The 19572-nt window shown below is 38.4% G+C and overlaps 1 protein-coding gene across 1 annotated transcript in view; it reads right to left on the bottom strand.

Annotated features, from left to right (window-relative positions):
• Positions 1-19572, bottom strand: part of LOC140098491 (uncharacterized) — a 121723-nt gene that overhangs the window by 78862 nt on the left and 23289 nt on the right. The window contains exon 3 of the mRNA XM_072126588.1: positions 4146-4258. Coding sequence (XP_071982689.1) covers positions 4146-4258 — 113 coding nt within the window. The remainder of the gene's footprint in view (positions 1-4145; positions 4259-19572) is intronic.

Genomic DNA, 19572 nt, shown 5'->3' on the forward strand with positions numbered 1-19572 from the left:
ATATTGATATCGAAATAAGATACAAACAGGGTTCATTGACATCCCTGGGGATCTGTGTGACCATAACTTTTTGTGTGTCATTAGTAGCAAGACTATAAAAATGTATTTATATTTCAAGATTCTAGCTGGACTTGGAGCAGTGGAGGAATCCCCACAAATAATAATTCCTTTATTTATATAGTGCACACAGATTACGCAGCGCTGCACAGAGTTTGCCATTTCAGCCCCTGTCCCCATGGGGCTCACAATCTAATCTACTTACCAGTATGGTGAGAACATACAAACTCTTTGCAGATGTTGAACTGGATGGGAGTTTAACCCAGGACCCCAGCACTGCAAGGTGCTAACCAGTGAGCCATCATGCTGTCCTACAAATTGCTGTGTTCTCTGCTTTCAACATTACACTTTCCCAACAGCCACTTCCCTCTTCTGTAATATATAACGAGATGCCTGCTAATCTCCTGCTCAGAGGAGAGGGGCTATGCTGGGAGTGCACCAAGTCTAGCTTCAATCCTGAAATATAAATGCAGTTTTAGAGAAAAGGGCAATAATGACATCCACTGGATTCATAGGTTGCAGAATACTGCAACTGGAATATGGAATATTTTATATATACAAACATTAGCATATATATAGTTCCACACCAAAAACCCACTGCACTGATAAATAGCTGAACCAAGCTGTTTGTATAGCTATATAATAAAACCAGGCCTTTAGAACCAAAAAGTTTACAGGCTGCAATAGTAGCAGAGTAACAGTATCTAAAAATACAAATACACGATGGCCCTCTGCGCCATCCTTGGGGGGGCGTCGATTGTTGTTATGGCAGTGCCATTAAGATGGTGTCTATGATGTCATCTTGAAGGCACAGTGTCAGCCTATGCATGTGCATCTGCCAATACCCTACAATACATTAGTATTGCAGAGTTTTATCACGAACAAGCAATCAGATGATTGCTTGTTCATGTCCCATGGTGGAACTATAAAAAAAGTGAAAAAAATGTTATTCAATAAAAAAAATAAATGAATAAATCAATTAAGTGCCCATAAGCTCCAAAACACATAAAAAGACATAAAATGCACAAAAAAGTCTAAATCATAAGACAAATCCCACATATATAGTATCACCGCGTCCGTAACAACCCGTTGAATAAAAGTAAATACCATATATACTCGAGTATAAGCCGACCCAAGTATAAGCCGAGGCCCCTAATTTTACCACAAAAACCTGGTAATACCTATATATTTTTTACTCGAGTATAAGCCAAGTTTGGGTTTTCAGCACATTTTTTTGTGCTGAAAAACTAGGCTTATACTTGAGTATATATGGTAATTATTGAACCGATACGATGAACGCCATAAAAAAAAAATGTAAAAAATTGGGATTTTTACCTATTTAATCCCACAAAAAATGCAACAAAAAGTGCAACAGTATAATTCTGGTGTACATATGTTTTTTGATCAAAGTACAACATGTCCCGCAAAAATCAAACCATCAACCAGCTCTGTAGCCAAAAAGTAAAAATATTATGCCACTTGGAAGACGGTGATGCAAAAATGATCGATTTTTCCCCACATAAGAGTTTTATTTGGCAAATATAGTAAAACATAAGAAAACATATTCATGCATGGTATCCTTGAAATCATATCCACCCATAGCATAAAGATAACATGATTATTAGGCTATACGGTGAACACCAAAAAAAAAAATCCAGTACAGAATCGATGTTTTTCTACTCCTGACCTCAAAAAAAGTTCATAAATTTTCAACAATAGGGTATACCAACCCGAAAATGGCAACACTGGAAAAAGCATCTCATCCCAATAACGAAAAAGCTAAAATTTTATAGCCTACAAAAGGAGCCAAAAGAGAGAACTAGAATCATGGCAGCTGCAGGTCCCTCCTTCCCTCCTGCGCCTTGCTGTGTGCCCTTAAAATAAGTAACGTCCACGTGTGGGGAGTCTCTGTACTCGGGAGAAATTGCATAACAAATTTTAAGATGGGATTTTTCTTTTTATCTTTTGGAAATGTATAAATTTTAGGGCTAAATGAACGTATAAATGACAAAATCGGACCATTCTAAATTTCACCTCCATTTTAATTCAATTTCTATGAAGATCACAAGGGGTTACCAATCTTCCTAAAAGCTGTTTCTGAGTTTGAGGGGTGCAGATTTGCAAATGGGTTGAATATGTAGGGTTTTACTGCTAAATATTTAAAATTTCATTCAAAACAGTAATTATCCCCAAAAAAGTAAATTCTGAAAATATGGAAAATCGATATTCTATTTGTAAGCCACGTGACATCAAAATGAATTATCCAGATACTTAAAAAATTATGAAAATGTAAAGTAGACATATGGGAAATGTTATTCAGCAACTTATTTAGGTGGTAAATCTATCTGCCTGAAAACGTGATGATTTCGAAAATGGCAAATTTTTCAAAAAAATCATCATAATTTTTTTCCTTTTTTATCTGCCAACATTTACCACTAAAATGAAGCACAACATGTGGGGGGGGAAACAATCTCAGAATCGCTTTGATAAGTAAGTGTTCAAAAGTTACTATATAAAGTGACGCATGTCATAATACAAGAAATGGGGCTGAGTCTTAAGCTATAAAATGGCTGTGTCCTTAAGGGGTTAACAGAAAAACAGCATTCAAACAGTCCCAAAAATCTCTTATCCATTCTCCATCTAAAATATGTGGATCACAGAGATTCAGTTTACCATTGCATATGCTGCATATTGTCAATGCTCAAAGATAATAATTCCTACAACTTCCTACTACTGAAAAGGAAGCATATGTTTATTCCTATTGTTACTTTGTGACTTATAAATAACTAACTTATAAATTACTAATAATAAGTTACATTTAAGCTTAGAGAAAATACTCATTCAATATGTAAATATCTTTCTGATTTGTGAACAATGGAACGTTTCAAGTTTTAGTACTGCTCAATATAATGCAGCTTTGAGAAACCAGAAATAAAAATGATACATATAATTACTTTGTTTTTGGTTAGAGATTTTCAGTTTCATTTGCATGTGTTACTAAACACATGCATGCATATATGGGGCAAATGTCATCAAGTAATTGCTCCATAATCTAAGTAACTCTGAAGGACATCCATATTTCAAATCTGTTATTGTGCGAAAAATCAGTTATGGGGATAATAAAAGGGGAGCTTTATCAATAAGCAGGTATCTTGCACCAGTTTTGGGGAGTGAGTTACAAAGCCTTTAGATGTCTTTTGTACGCCTGGTTTCTAAAAGCCTCCAGAAAGGTGCATAAAGTCTAAACTAGGTTGCAAGTTTTTCCTGCGACACTGAGGGATTAGAATAGATTTGTGTATAAATTTGTGGGCCGCACTTCGTAAATCTGTCTGCCAGATCTGGATACATATGATAAATCTGGAGTAAGTTGATTGAAAATTAAAAGTGGAGGAGGTTGCCTTACACATTTGGCGCAAATTGGCAGATGCAACATTTAGGATAGACTATTGCTGTAGTTGTGCAACATCCTTAAGAGGGCAGACAGCATGCAGGTGCAGCAGGAGACAGCATGAAGGGGAAGAAATGTGGGGAATATTTGTTTTTGCTTTTTTGTATTGGGGTACTGTTACTGTATCTATGTAGTAATTTTCGCTCTGGTCGTTTTCCTGTATCAGTTCCAGTGATATTTATATGCAGTTATCTGTATGTAGCAAGTTTGGTTCTTCTTCTGTATCAAGGTAGTAAGACTCTCCGAATATGATATGCTTAGTCTTGTTACAGTTTCTGTGCAGCAAGTTTTATTTAAGTACTATTTCTATGCAATAAATATCAGATCATTTAAACAAAAGTCTAGATCATTGGGAATGCCAGACTCCCACTCTACAGCCCAGGGCTTTTGCTAGTCCTAAACTTAAACTACAATTCCACCATATTGCATACATACAGTGGTGGCCCTGGATAGTGGAGGAATAAAAGACATGTCAGGATAATGACACAATTCCTCTTTATACAAAACTTGAAGATTTGCAAACTATCGTTCTTGTTTCATTTCAAACATCGTTAGGAAGACTGAAATAATTTTGCCCTCAATATTGTAATTGACTGGATTTATGCATACTATTTTCCATTGTAATTAATTATAAAAGTACCTTCCTTCCAACTTCATCTTTAGTCCTAAAATGACTCATTTTGACAGTTCCACTAAGATCAGGATCAAGTGTAAGAAATCTGCTCCAACATCTTTGTACTTCTGGGATCGTCACTGCAACAGAAAACAAATCAATCATTGCTGACTCCAGACCTAGGTATCCTTTTTCTTAAAATAGCTTTCCAGCTACACTGAAGAAACCCCTTGGCATCCGGGGCTAGCAGAAAAAAATCCAAAATCAAAATGACTTTCTCCAGATCTACATTATCATGCTATTGACTTTAGACCTGGCATATTTCCGACAGGGAAAAGGCACATTATAGAGTAAAGGAAACATTTTATCAGGCTTGAGGTAATTATACACCAGTACATTGATACAGTATGTTACTCTGGTCCCAAATCGTTCAATAGTTAATCTGTCAGTTTTGTGTAAACTTGAGAAATATGTATTTCATAATGTCACGGGTGTCCCCAGCCCTCACTTACCTCTCCATGATCTCGCTCTCGTCCCGGCTAGGCCGCAAATATGCAGGCAGATGGTGTGGTACATTCCAACAAAGTTAAAATTTATTTAGGTTCCTCATAATACAAGAGTCAATTAAAAACGTGCATATCACAATTCAAAATAGCGGGACGCTAGCTTTCTTGTCCGCCCAACCCAGGGTTTCACCAGCAAGGCTTCTTCCGGGGCGTTGCTAGCGTCTCAAACACCCAACCCAAAGTATTAGAAAAATGCTTATCTCTACTTAGGCAAAAGTTTTAAACTTTACAGTTACTCTAAATTTTCAAAAATATATTAGACGCATCTAACACAAAATATACATATATCTATATCTATATATATATGCCTTTTGTATCAACTTCTACAGAAAAAAGTAGTGAAATAGGCAAAATCTTTTCTAAAAATTGGTATATCCTTTCGGATGCCTTGCCGATGATATCTGAATTTAATGTTCTGCCTCTCTATTCTTATCGTCGCACACCAAGCCTCAGGGACAAGTTGGTCAGGACAGATGTAGGCACAAAGAAAAAAGAAAGGCAGACCTTGTTTGCCCCACAGAAAAAGGGTAGTTTTCCCAGTAGGCGATGTGTGACATGCACCATGATGTTAGAAGGAGATAAATTTATACATCCTTCCACAAATGTTACCTATAAGACTAAACATTATCTCACTTGTGATTCTGATCATGTTATTTACATGTTACAATGTACATGTGATCTCTAGTACATTGGGGAAACTACCCTTAATTTTAAAACGCGTATTAATCAGCATCGCAACATCATTAGGGCTGGTAGAAAAGATCTTCCCGTCCCTAAGCATTTTCATGAAAAGAAACACAGAGAGGGCCTAATTGATAGACTCCACTCCTGAGGAGAGGAGGGGATAGGATGAAATTAATGAAAAAACGAGAACTTAAATGGATCTTTAAATTAAATACCTTAAAGGCCAATGGATTAAATGTCGACTTTAAAACAAGAGGTATTATTTGAATACTGGTTAACCTCAGTTTTCAGTCTATATTCAGATTTCACATTTTTTCTTTAATGAAGGATATGGTGTTGTTACCATATGATATTAACTGTATTCTTTTTTCTTTTTAGATCACTCGTATCACTTTGTAACTATTACACAAAGCTAGACACCTTCTGCGGACCCCTCCTATGGCTTTGAACAAAAAGATTTTTTCTTTTTGATATTCTATAGCCAAAATGCTTTTGATAAAGTAATAAAAATAGCCTTGTGAATTGTGAATATAGAACTGGATATATACATTTTCTGAAAATAGTTAGCCTTACTACTACTAATACTACTACTACGAGTTTAGCTGGTTAACCAGAGAGTTGGTTTTCTGGATTTATTGGGGTTATAATAGACCCGTGTTATACTTACCCACGTAGCCATTATACCTATAAGTGTTGGTACATACTGACCAGGGGCTTTGTACTTTTGTCCACTAGTGGGGGAAGGGCCACATGGTGCAAAGTTGGAGATGGGTTCATTTGTGCTCTCTCTATACATGCAGAGTCTACTTTCATAAGTGTACCCAGTGTATTGTGTCCCACATAATTTGGGGCACTTGTTTTCCTATGAATAGAGGATTTTTTAGCGCACATTCTGTGGTCAGTTTTGAGTTACTATAATTTTGAGTACCTTAATGTTTTTTGAGCTATAAGCTTTTTATTAGAATATCTCGTATGGAGATTATATTAGGAGGTATGACATGGAATTATTTTGTGAGCGGTAAGCATAATCATACATATACCACTCTCATATGACAGATCTTATAAAAAATATTTTTCACAAGATTGCCAAATATATAACATATGGGCAAATAATTATACGTCTTAACAAACTTATCCCCAAACTAAGATGGTGTTCCTGGAAACTGAGACATTCTATGCACATGCATGACATGTGCACTAGGGGAGTGATTTCCTATTATATGAGATGAAGACATTACCTTATCCAAGATGGTACCTGTAGGAGCGCTAGGAGGTTATGCGAATGCATAACCATTGCATACTCTCCATTACATTTCACTGTTATGCGCATTAGCACCATAGAGATGCGAACGGTGTCCCAAGTGTTTTATCTGTCCATGAAGAGTATCCCATACAGGTGAATTAGAACTTTAATTCATGCTGAAATGTATTTTATTACATGTTCGATCACATATGTATACCCATGTCACTGATAAATATGTTTATGCACTATCTTCAGATGTCACTATACTGCGACTAATATATCTCTATGTATCATGACACACATTGCTTGACAAAGGCTGAAACATTGCTAGAGGTGGAATAAAACACTATATTTGTTTTCACTACAAGTGGAGTACTGTATATATGTATAACACAATAGTCTGTGTCCTTAAAAAAAACGATATATAATATATGTATGTTGAATTAGAAATGTAATAGTTATTTGATGTTACATAAGGCCATTGCTAAAACTCAGTTGAAAAAATGGCCTGGTAAGGAAGGGGAGTAAACACCGCTATTGAAGTGCTTAAACAAAGCATATATGACACTGTCAGAGTATCACATTTGCTTCAATTAGACTCCGTGGAAGGTATGTTTTACCTTTTCATTTTACTTATAATAACCTTTCAAATTCTAAAATATCTTTGTATTTATGTATGTTCCTAATCAAATATTATCTTGTGATGCTATTTTATGATACAGATATGTGAAAACTTGCACACTTCTAATAGTATACATCTGGGACCAAGCAATAAAGAAAACATTTTTTCAATGAGAAAGATTTATCATATTTTGGCCTATATATTCTGGGCATGATCCATTAGCAGCTGCACTTAGTGTTACAGTATTTAGTAGCTCCCACTAGTACCTAAAGATTTCAGATCCAAGAATCTAACCAAACTTTTCTCTACTCCAAAAATATATATACAACATTTGGCAGTTAGAGAGTGTTCTGGACAGTGTCCCAGAAATAAAAATGATGTCATGCAATATGTTCACCTTTAAAATGTAGTCAAAGTCCATTTTCTAACCTTCGTCTATAAAAAAAAAAAACAGACACTTTTTCCATCAGATAAAAATCAGTTTTTTTTTTGTTGAAAAATGGATCAAAATATGATGCAAAATAGACAAAAAAAAATTACATATTAAACAAATGTTCATGTTGTTGAAAATATATGACATGTGACATCCACAGAAGTGGATAGGTGAAAAATGGACCTTAATCACATGACGTCCAAATCCAATCAATTTATGCTTTTGCCCTATGAAACGCTTTAAATGCACAAATCACACATGAGTAGATCGTGTTGCAATTTTATTGCTATTATCCAGACATGGATGATAAAAAGGGATGTCTAAAAACCCACTGAGAATTATAGATTTGTGTTCAATGCCAATCAGGTCCAATTTAAACTTTGAAGATAGTTGTGCATGAATAATATTCATGTGAATTATTGTGGGGCCCGGAAATTTACTTACTAAAATGCCAAAAATTGCTCTATATGTGCAATAAACAAAGCATCTTTGTCTTTTGTTATGCACATTCAGTCATAGTAGAGATGGTTGAAAAAAGGCAAGACTATATTGCTACAGTACATCACTTAATTTCAGGAAAAGAAAGTGTAATTATGGATCTGTTCCAAGAAGATTTTAAATTTAGCTGAATACAATCACATAGAAACAAAAAAGACACAAAACTAATCCAATGGAATCATTATTTAGATACTAAAATGTAGCTAAATTAGAAAAGCTGTGTAGAAAAACTAAGTACAGCTCACAAATGAAATGCTTGTAGATCAACCTTTAGTAGCTATAATTTGAAGAATTCACTTTCTAAGTGACTTCAATAGTCTCTCAAATTGGTCTAAGGAATTTTATGCTTCTTTAGTTTATTAAGTTTGGGGCATTAGTGTAATGGGACCTCAAGAGGGCTGTGCATAAACAACTTAAATTGAGTTCCGGCCTCAGCTTAACCATTGCATTACATTGATTGTTAGCCATTCTTTCTATTCATAGCCATTTGTATAGTGTGGGTTCATGACCTAGTTTTGGACAGTTTTTGGAAAGGTGGCCTCCCATTTGGTTTCATTTTGGTCACACACATGTTTGGTGCACACAAAAGGTGTGCTATAAAAAAGGGGCATGCTGAAAAATTAATACATCTCCGCAAATGATTGTAGGGTGTCTAGATCATGTGGCTAACCAAGCTTAATGATCAACCGTCCACCAGAGTGGTGAAGTGGCTTGACAGTTGTTATAGGCTTTTTGTAATTATGATGTATTTTATGTGGTCACTGTCCTAAAAGTCTTGTGGATTATTCATATACAACTAAAAGTTAAGCCTAAGAAATAACAATGATTCCAAACAAGCCATACTTGTTCAGTCTTTTCCTAACTGTAATGTCATAAATTTGAACATTTCATATGCTAATTGCAGCCTAAAGAGTCAGATGTAGCTCTTGGGTTTGTTTTGCAATTTCTCTGTGCATTGCATAGTCTGATCCAGAAGGGTGGCCGCCCAGTAATCAAAACTGGTCAGTATGGGAAAACCTGTCCCTTCCTCTCTGCGCCTTAAATGAAGGAATAGAGAAAAATCAGTCCTTCCTCTCACAGCCCATATACAAGGACGGTCATTTACATCCCACCCCCCCCAGCCATGCTTCAGTTACGCCCGTGAGCTACACTCGGTTTCTCCCTGCTCTGAGGAAAACTCCTCCTCTTCCTTCTCCAAAACTGTCCCCTGGCTGGACTGTTGAATGTTGGACCAGCAACCTACCCTGCAAGACATGTGTACCTCCAACTCTTTTTCCTGTTCCACCATTACTTCCCTCCATTATGGCCTGCAGACCTTTTTCAAGCGGGCATAAGATGGGGATGGTAGCCCTGATGCCAGAGTTATCCATATTGGGGGCATTCTGGAAGCAGTGCAGCATGGCACAAATGTCCCTAATGGAGGCCCAGCCTATGGTGGTGAAGTGCTGTTTGTCGCTACTTTTGGAGCTTGAATTCGATTATTGCCTGCTGCTGCTCATATGCTCAATTTAATTCCACTATGTTAGTACATCAAATATGAGACAGCAGTTGCACTGCAAGAGCAGAGAGTGATTGCCAAAATGATGCGCACACATTCCAAACACTTCTGCATAACCAACTTCAACACATGGGCCATGCTTGATAATGCCTTGATCGAATTGGCGAAACGTCGCACTATGTTGGTGGAATAAAACCTCTTTATTCACTGGAAATACCGGAGTGCTGCTTCTCAATTGTCTATTACTTGGGCAAGGAACGGGATGTGCATCAACCTGGCTTGGGAACAAAACTTTTTGTAAATAGTTTCTTTTTGTAAATAGTTTCTGTTTTTCTAAAAAAAAGTTTTGTTTTTTAAAAGTTTCTTTTTTGGTTAGTAGTTTTAGTTTCAGTGGTGTGTGGTGTTATACCCAGAAAGATGAGTTTCAGCATGGCCTGCTGCCACTTCTGTGCTGAAACTGGTAGTGCTGGCCCAACACTGACTATATGAGGAGGAAGGACAAAAGGAAGGACAAAAGGAAGTGGAGGCAAGGAGTGATATCTGGCAATCCTGGGTGGGAGCATGATGTGAGCTAGTGATTATTATTTTCTTTATCAATGAAGTACCATGACTTCATCTGAATATTATAATAATAATCTTTATTTACAGGCAGTCCCCGGGTTACATACAAGATAGGGTCTGGAGGTTTGTTCTTAAGTTGAATTTGTATGTAAGTCGAAACTATATATTTTATAATTGAAGTTCTAGACAAATTTTTTTCTTTTGTCCCAGTGACAATTGGAGTTTCAAAATTTTTGCTGTAATGGGACCAAGGATTATCAATAAAGCTTCATTACAGACACCTTACAGCTGTACATTGCAGTCTGGAACAATAGTAAAGCATCCAGAGAGCTTCACCAGAGGTCACAGTGGGCAGAGGGGTCCGTCTGTAACTATGGGTTGTCTGTAAGTCGGGTGTCCTTAAGTAGGGGACCGCCTGTATATAGTCCTATCTTTTCTTATATTCTTGTACAAGAAGAGAGCACGTAGTATGAAGATTCCAGCATGCTAACTAAGTATACATTTTCAATATATATATTCTCTATGGTTGTAAAAACATGTCCAGACATATGAGAATCAGTTTGAAACATATGAAAAGGGCTAGAAATGAATATTGGGGGAAATTACTCCATAGCCTAACAGACTACTGCAGAGATCAAATGTCAAGCTTGTCTCCGTTTCAAAGGTAGCAGTGATGTGTGTCTATGGGACTCTGAAACATTTATTACATAAAGGGGTATTCCCACAGAGACAAATTTCTTAAATGTACTCAGGATAACAAAATAACACATTCTCTAATTCACTGTTATTAACAAAAATAAAGCATTTCACAGATATAAGTCCAACCTGTCTCTATCAGTCCTGGTGTAGACAATTTCAGTTGCCCCAAAACACGACCCTCTATTTTCTGACTTGGGGGTCGGGGAAGCCATGTTGGATTTTTGTGTGACGGCTGTGCTGCTGAGTTTCTCTCTCCCTGCTCCCTGCACTCTAGTCCCGCCCACTGCTTTCCAGGATGGATCTCTCACTGATACACACTGATCCCTAGACTCTGAGTTCCTGCTGGCAGCAGTATGAGGAGAACTACAAAGTACAGATAGATAAATTCTTTATCTGGGGAGAAACAGCAGATCTGAGGAGAGATGTAGGAGAGCTGACTGTGTCATTGTCATAGGCATCGCATCATCTCCGATTTATCTCATCTTTCTCTTTCTAGGTGTCAGATACTAGTACAATGTTCAGAAGCTAGATAAAAGTCTATATAAACCTGTAACCTGATAATGAAACCACACTGTATCTCACAGAACTAGATGGATCATAACGTGTTCGCTTAAAGAGTCCCCGCCCACACCCTGGAATTTTGCACTGACCAGCCTAGAGAGTGATAGGAGCTAAAACAGCAATGAAACTGATTAAAATTGTGAAGTACAGTAAAATGTATCTTTATTGTGTTAAAATCACTAGGGGATTGTTTAATGGGAAAACCCCTTTAACCCCTTAGCGCTCTGTACCGTAGCTGTACTGCGCTGAGTCCTGTGAACAGCGCTCAGCACAGTACAGCTACTGCGCAAAGACGATGCCGGTTCAGCTCTGTATAGGAGCCGAACCAGCATCGGGGGTTGGGGGAATGTCAGCGGTCTTTCCCCCACGATCAGTGCCCCCGCGCCTTTTTCGGGGGCACCGATCAGATGCCTGAATGCAGTGCCTTTAAGATGGAGTCTGTGACGTCATCTTAAAAGGCACAGTGTCAGCCTATGCATGTGCATAGGCTGACACTGCTAATACCCTACAATACATGAGTATTGCAGAGTATTATCATGAACAAGCAATCAGATGATTGCTTGTTCATGTCCTATAGTGGAAATAGTCAAAAAGTAAAAAAAAAAAGTTTTTCAATAAAAAATAAGTTTATAAATCACTAAAAATGCCCATAAGCCCCAAAACATATAAAGAGACATATAACGCTCAAAAAAGTCTAAATCATAACACAAACCCCACATATATAGTGTCTGTAACAATCCATAGAATAAAATTAAATAAATATTAAGCCCGTACGATGAGCGCCATAAAAAAAAACTTTAAAAACCTTGCCAAAAAATATGATTTTTACCTATTGAATCCCACAAAAAATGCAATAAAAAGTGATATCTACTCCAGAATGATACTGTTGCAAAGTACAACATGTACCATGAAAAACAAGCCATCAACCAGTTCCGTAGCCAAAAACGTAACAATGCCACTTGGAAGACGGCAATGCAAAAATGATAGATTTCCCCCCCCCCAAAAAAGTGCCGTCACATGGCCCCAACCGAAAATTGTATAGCCTACAAAAGGGGCCAATGAGGAAGCTAAAATCCTGGCAGCGGCAGGTCCCTCCTTCCTTTCTGCGCCTTGCTGTGCGCCCATAAAACAAGTCACGTCCACATGTGGGGGGGTCTCTGTACTCGAGAGAGATTTCATAACAAATTGTATGGTGGGTTTTCTCTTTTTATCTTTTGCAAATGTAAATTTTAGGGCTAAATGAATGTATAACAGACACAGTTTGACCATGTTAAATTTCACTTCCATTTTGATGTAATTACTATGAAGATCTCAAGGGGTTAACAATCTTCCTAAAAGCTGTGTCTAATAAATTGAGGGGTGCAGATTCTAAAATGGGTTGGTTATATAGGGGGGTTTCAATGTTGTATATTTTTCAAATATGTAAAATTTCAATCAAAACTGTATTTATTCCCAAAATAGTCAATTCTGAAAATCCGGAAAACCACTATGCGATTTGTAAGAGGCGTAACATCAAAATAAATTATCCAGACATTTCAAAAATTATGAAAATGTAATGTAATGTAATGGCATGTAATGGCATTGTGTTAGCAATGATCGAGACCAACCAAGGCAAGCCGATAATTAATTAAGAGCAGTTGTATTACTTACCTTTCAATCCTATGGAATGCGATGTACTTAATTTTTCGCTATGTTTTGTTAAATAGATAAGGGCACTTTTGGTTAATGTTATGTATGGACTTTATAGGAGGTTACATTTAACTTATTCCAAGATATTCTAAGAATTAGATTTTCTTTTTTGTACTATTATGCCTTGATAAAATTATTCCCTGATATATTCATAAAATTCTGAGAGAATATACTTTATCTTTCTGGTGACTTAATTTTTGAAATTAAGTTAAGTTATTATTGTGTTCTATGATGCGGCAAATAAATACCTACAGACGGCAATTATTTTTTTCTTATCCTTTTTTATTTTGCTTTTTTTTATACTTTTGCTATTTTGGAACTAAAAAAAAAGAGACATAGAAGTAAAATATAGAAATTCTTTCAATGAAAAAGAATGACCAGTTTAAAACTGAGTTTCAATTTTTCATATCTGTCTAATCTGCTTTAGCCTTTTAATTCACTAAACTCTCAGGTCTAATCAGGGGCTTGCAAAAAAATATTAATAAAAAGGAGGACATAAAATGATTGCAGCAGCCATATATTGTCTATAAAAGCAAAACATTTGTTTTCAGTGCCAGAAGCAAAAGCATTTTATATTGTAGGTCTGGTGCAATTGAAAGAGAGGCAAAATAACTTAGGCGTGAAAGCCAATATCTGTGAATAATGAATTTTGCTGAGACTTGGATATTGGAAAAACGATAACCAATTTTATCCTCAATCTAATAATGAGATGACTAATAATAAAAGATACTTATTAAAACTGAGGATGGAGAAACTGATACCTTTTTGCTTATTTTGTTAATGAAATCTCGAGGTTCTTTTTATGACTCTCATGAATTCATGGGAAAAAGTCCAAATGATATTTCTTGGGCTTTTCAACAATATACAGTACCATTTATAAAACTACATGTTTAATGAAAATGTATTTTGATAATATTGTTCAGGTTTGTGCATTTCATTTAGCATTTTCACTGTAATCTTGCATAATCGTATTTACCATAAAAGCTACATGTTATGTGTTTTTGCATAGGTCATCAAAGTAAAAACTTTATTTATTATATGAGTATATTATTTATAACATCTCACAGTAATCTGCAAGTTCAAGACCATTAAAAATAGGGTTGTAATTTGGGGAAACAAAGATAAAAAAGTGAGCCCTGACCCTGATCCCCAAACTAGCACTTCCTGCTTGCCAAAGATTGCCAAAGCTGGGTAACAACAGAGAGGGAAGTGCAGTACAGAATCACAAGACAAAAGGAAGTACCAAGAAAACAAGCCAAAAAGTGAAGATATCATATAGCAAACTAGACAAAGAGCAGATAAGAAAACTTCTTTAAAAGTGTCAAGGTTGGGCAGAACTGATATTTGATCTCAAAGCCCCAGGCTACAAAGTGATTAGGCCAAAGCTCAATGGTCCAGAGAAAACAGAGAAGTGTGGAGCTGTCAATTGCCATGATGCTTTTACAGATATGCATATATAAGGATGAAGAGTCTTCCAAGCTGAAATGTGCTTTGGGGTGGAGTCATGGTGGCAGATCGGATGCACCTTTTCACAGTATGCTTACTATTACCTATAAAACCGCATGTCTTTTAATTAAAACTGTTTGGTTAATGTTCCTTTGGCTATTACTAATTTCCATTACTATATTATTCAGTGCCTGCATGTGTGTCTCATTAATGAACTGCCATCCAGCCACCTTGCAAGCCCCCCTTCACACCCCTCTACACCCACTTGGCGTGGATGTGGCCTAAAGGGGAAGGTCTCATGGCTTGAGTCATGCAAGTCCTAAAAAATCTGCCCTATACACTAATTTGTCCATACTGACACTTCATTATACACTTTACAATCATTCATTTTCTTCCTCCCTCCTTGAAGTTTCCTCCTCCCTTTTCATTCTCTGTAGATGACAAGATCAGCCCTCAAAATTATATAGTGCATTATAGTATTTACATTTCCAAAATGTTCTCCGGACTTGGCAGCCTAGGCTGTAAAAGTCTATAAATTAGGGCTAAAATTACCACATTGGCTCTTTCATTTCTAAGCCCTGTCCTATTTCCAGGCAAAACATTGGGGTCACATTTTCAGTGTTTCTAGAATCAGGAAATAATATATAATAAATAACTAAATAATAACAACTAAAGATTTTTATAGTGACCTGAACCGGGCATAACATATTAAGCACTAAAATTTTGTATTTGTGGAAGATTTAAGATACAAACCTATAGAATACATGAGATACACTGTATATATGGGGAGGCATTCCTCCAGCTGCTTTTCTTAGGTTGTGACTAGAGATGAGCGAGCACTAAAATGTTCGGGTACTCGTTATTCGAGACAAACTTTTCCCGATGCTCGAGTGCTTGTCTCGAATAACGAGCCCCATTGAAGTCAATGGGAGACTCAAGCATTTTTCAAGGGGACCTAGGCTCTGCACAGGGAAGCTTGGCCAAACACCTGGGAACCTCAGAAAAGGATGGAAACACCACGGAAATGGACAGGAAACAGCAGGGGCAGCATGCATGGATGCCTCTGAGGCTGCTTAATCGCACCATTATGCCAAAATTATGGGCAACAGCATGGCGATGACAGAGTGACCGAATGAGGCTAGATAGCATCTAAAACATGCAATAATTGACCCTGACACTATAGGGGATGGCACGCAGAGGCAGCGGCAGGCTAGAGAGTGTCATGGCGACATACCCTAAATGGACTCAGGCTTCACCAATGGAGGTGAGCAAGCAGCGCTGAAATGATTTCCTATGTGAACAAAAGGTTGACGGTATATTTAGTCGATAACACAGCATGGTGGCGACATAGTGACCAAGTTCCATAACGTATCTGGTGAAACACCCGAAAAATGAGCCTGACACAGCTCTTTTGATAAGGGGATGACATGTGGAGGCAGCCATGGAGACGACTTCCATGATTAAGAGCGACAGTATGGGGCATTCATATTGCGCTGCTATGATTGCAACTTCAGGTCTCCAGCATGGCGGCGACAGATGGGCCGAGTTCCACTATGTATCTGGTGAAACACCTGAAAATTCTGCCTGACACAGCTCGTTTGATAAGGGGACGATGTATGGAGGCAGTGAACTAGTAGTAGATTAAAGGTGCTGCAGTTAAAACTATGTTAGTTGGATCTTGGGATGGAGCTGGCGCTCCGCTGCCAGGCGAGCTTTCAACTATCCAAGCCCCTGTCTCTCGGCTACTCCCCAAACAGCACTTCTAAGAACCTTTTGTATAAGATCAAGTGTAGTAGCGTTCTTATAAGTTTGGGATATGGCGGGTGAGCGGGGGAATGTAAACAGATGCGCAAGAAGCGCTGAAATAATATCGGTAAATGATAAAAGTTTGCCAGTATATTTTGTGGATTACACAGCAGGGTGGCAACAAAGTTAACAAGTTTGATGTGGAAGCCATGAAAACAACCCAAAATTCTGCCTGACACAGTTCGTTTGATAAGGAGACCATGTATGGAGGCAGCTATATGGACGACTTTTGGAGGCAGCTATGGCGATGACGTGTGGAGGTAGCAATGGAGACAACGTGTGGAGCCAGCTAAAAAGACGACATGTGGAGGCTGCTATGGAGACAATTTAATTTGGATAGTGTGGCGCACCTTCGTGAGCAAATCAGACAGATTGGGGTATGTCTTGAGGAAACGCTGAACTATGAGATTTAACACATGGGCCAGGCATGGCACATGTGCCAGTCTGCCGAGTTGCAGAGCCGCCACCAGGTTACGGCCATTGTCACACACAACCATGCCTGGCTTCAGGTTCAGCGGTGCCAGCCACAGATCGGTTTGCGCCGTGATGCCCTGTAATAGCTCTTGGGCGGTGTGCCTTTTATCGCCTAGGCTCAGCAGATTGAGCACCGCCTGCTGTCGCTTAGCGACGGCACTGCTGCTGTGCCTAGAGCTACCGACTGATGGCCCACGGATGGTAATTCGGAGGAGGTGGAGGAGGGGTGGGAGGAGGAGGAGGCATAGTAGGCCTGAGAGACCTGGACCGAGGTAGGCCCCGCAATCCTCGGCGTCGGCAGTATATGACCAGCCGCAGGGTCAGACTCGGTCCCAGCCTCCACCAAGTTAACCCAATGTGCCGTCAGCGATATATAGTGGCCCTGCCCGGCAGCACTCGTTCACGTGTCCGTGGTCAGGTGGACCTTGTCAGAAACGGCATTGGTCAGGGCACAGATGATGTTCTCTGACACGTGCTTGTGCAGGGCTGGGACGGCACATTGGGAAAAGTAGTGGCGGCTGGGGACCGAATACCGAGGGGCGGCCGCCGCATGAGGTTTCGAAAGGCCTCGGTCTCTACCAGCCTATAGGTGGATATGCGTGTCACTAAGAGCTAAACACAGCGGTAGCAAGTCTCCCTGCAAATTACTCACAATATGGTACTAGCTGCACTACTAATGGCAGCAAGCCCAGCCACAGGCAAACCAAAAAGAAGTAAAATAAAACCTTGTTGTAGCCCTAAGAAGAGCTGTTGGGTTCTTGTAGAATCACTCCTGCCTAACACTATTCTAATAGAACACCCTAACGCTTTCCCTGACCAGCAGCAGCTCTCTCCCCAGCGGCATCCAGACACAGAATGATCCGAGCAGCGCGGGCAGGAGCTAGTCTATTCCAGGGTCACCTGATCTGGCCAGCCAACCACTGCTATCGACGTGTAAGGGTACCACGTCATGCTGGGTGGAGTGCAGAGTCTCCTGGCTTGTGATTGGCTCTGTTTCTGGCCGCCAAAAATCACAACGGCGGGAGATGCCATTTTCTCGAGCGGGCGAAGTATTCGTCCGAGCAACGAACTGTTTCGAGTACGCTAATGCTCGAACGAGTATGAAGCTCGGACGAGTATGTTCGCTCAACTCTAGTTGTGACACTAACATGTTATTGAAGATCTTTCTTTTAGTGATACACTAAAAGTTAAGTTTGAATACATTTTTTGCCCCTTTATTTTAGTTCTATTATTTCTGAATAATGTTTTCAGTAAAAGTTTGAGTATAACAAAAATATATATTCAGAAAAGTAAAAATTTATATTCAAAATGGTCTACTCTCTATAGTTACACTTTGTTTGAAAATGCCTTGAAGTACTGGTGTATGAAATATCATAAAAAACAAGTAGTACGTGTCGGCACTACCCATCCATCACATGGGGACAATATCCAAACTCATTGTTGGATTGTTCATTATATGAACTTTAGATTATTGGAGACGTCAAACTTGCATGGCTTGCTCTGCCATTTCCGTTCATGCGCGTTGCATCACCCTACACGCCGTATGAACTATACATATGTTGATGCGAAAGATATGTCTCTGGACCAATCATTTTACTTTTTCCTTGGGGCGGGGGCCTCACCTTTTGCTACTTAAACAGGACAGCATCTTGATCTAATCACTTACCCCTGAGGAAGTCACCTGATCGGTGACGATACGCGTGGGGTCTGCTCATTGTAATGAATCACATGTAAAAACTGTAAAAAAATTAATAAAATATTAAAAATTCTAATCACTCTCCTTTCCCTAGAACTGATATAAAATATAATAAACAGTAAAAATCACAAACACATTAGGTATCGCCGCGTCCCAAAATGCTCGATCTATCAAAATATAAAAACGGTTATAACCGGCGGTGATATCGGAGATGGGAAATGGCGCCCAAAATGTGACTTTTACACCTTTTTACATGACATAAAAAATGTAATGAAAAGTGATCAAAATGTCACACAGTCCTCAAAATGATAGCAATATAAACATCGGCTCATTTCGCAAAAAATCTTAAATTTTATACTCCAATCCGTATATATGTAAATAAAACCTGACAGCTTTTGGAACTTAAAAAGTTTGGTTCCTAGAAAGGTTTATTTTGGGATTCCGAAGTGCCGATGCATCGCCTGTGACTCCATTGGATACCTACATTTCGCAAAAAATTACACCTCCCCAGCTTTTTTCCTTTTTCGTACACATTCTTTTAATTTTTGAAAATGTATTAAAACGGAATAAATCCTGTATAAATTTGGTATCACCACGAGCGTACGGAACCAAAGAATAAAGTAGAGGTGTTATTTGGAGTGCACAAAGTCGTAAAAAGTGAGCCCACAAGAACGTGACACACATGTGTTTTTTTAATTTTTCCAGTACATGCTTCCCAGTACATGCATAATAAATAACATCACTGGAAAGGTAAATTTGTTACGCACAAAGTAAGCCCTCACAAAGCTGTGTACACGGAAAAATGAAAAAGTTATGGATTTTTGAAGATGGAGAGCGAGAAATGAGCCAAAAAACCCTGCGTCCTTAAGGGGTTAAACAAATCTTACTGTAGGCAATGATATTTGTGTTCAAAATCTCACACAATCCCGGACTTAACTGAGCCTTAAACTACCAGCTACATTTTGTGTGGAAGAAGCA

The sequence above is a fragment of the Engystomops pustulosus genome, chromosome 1 (assembly GCF_040894005.1).
Source record: "Engystomops pustulosus chromosome 1, aEngPut4.maternal, whole genome shotgun sequence".
Lineage (NCBI taxonomy): Eukaryota > Metazoa > Chordata > Amphibia > Anura > Leptodactylidae > Engystomops > Engystomops pustulosus.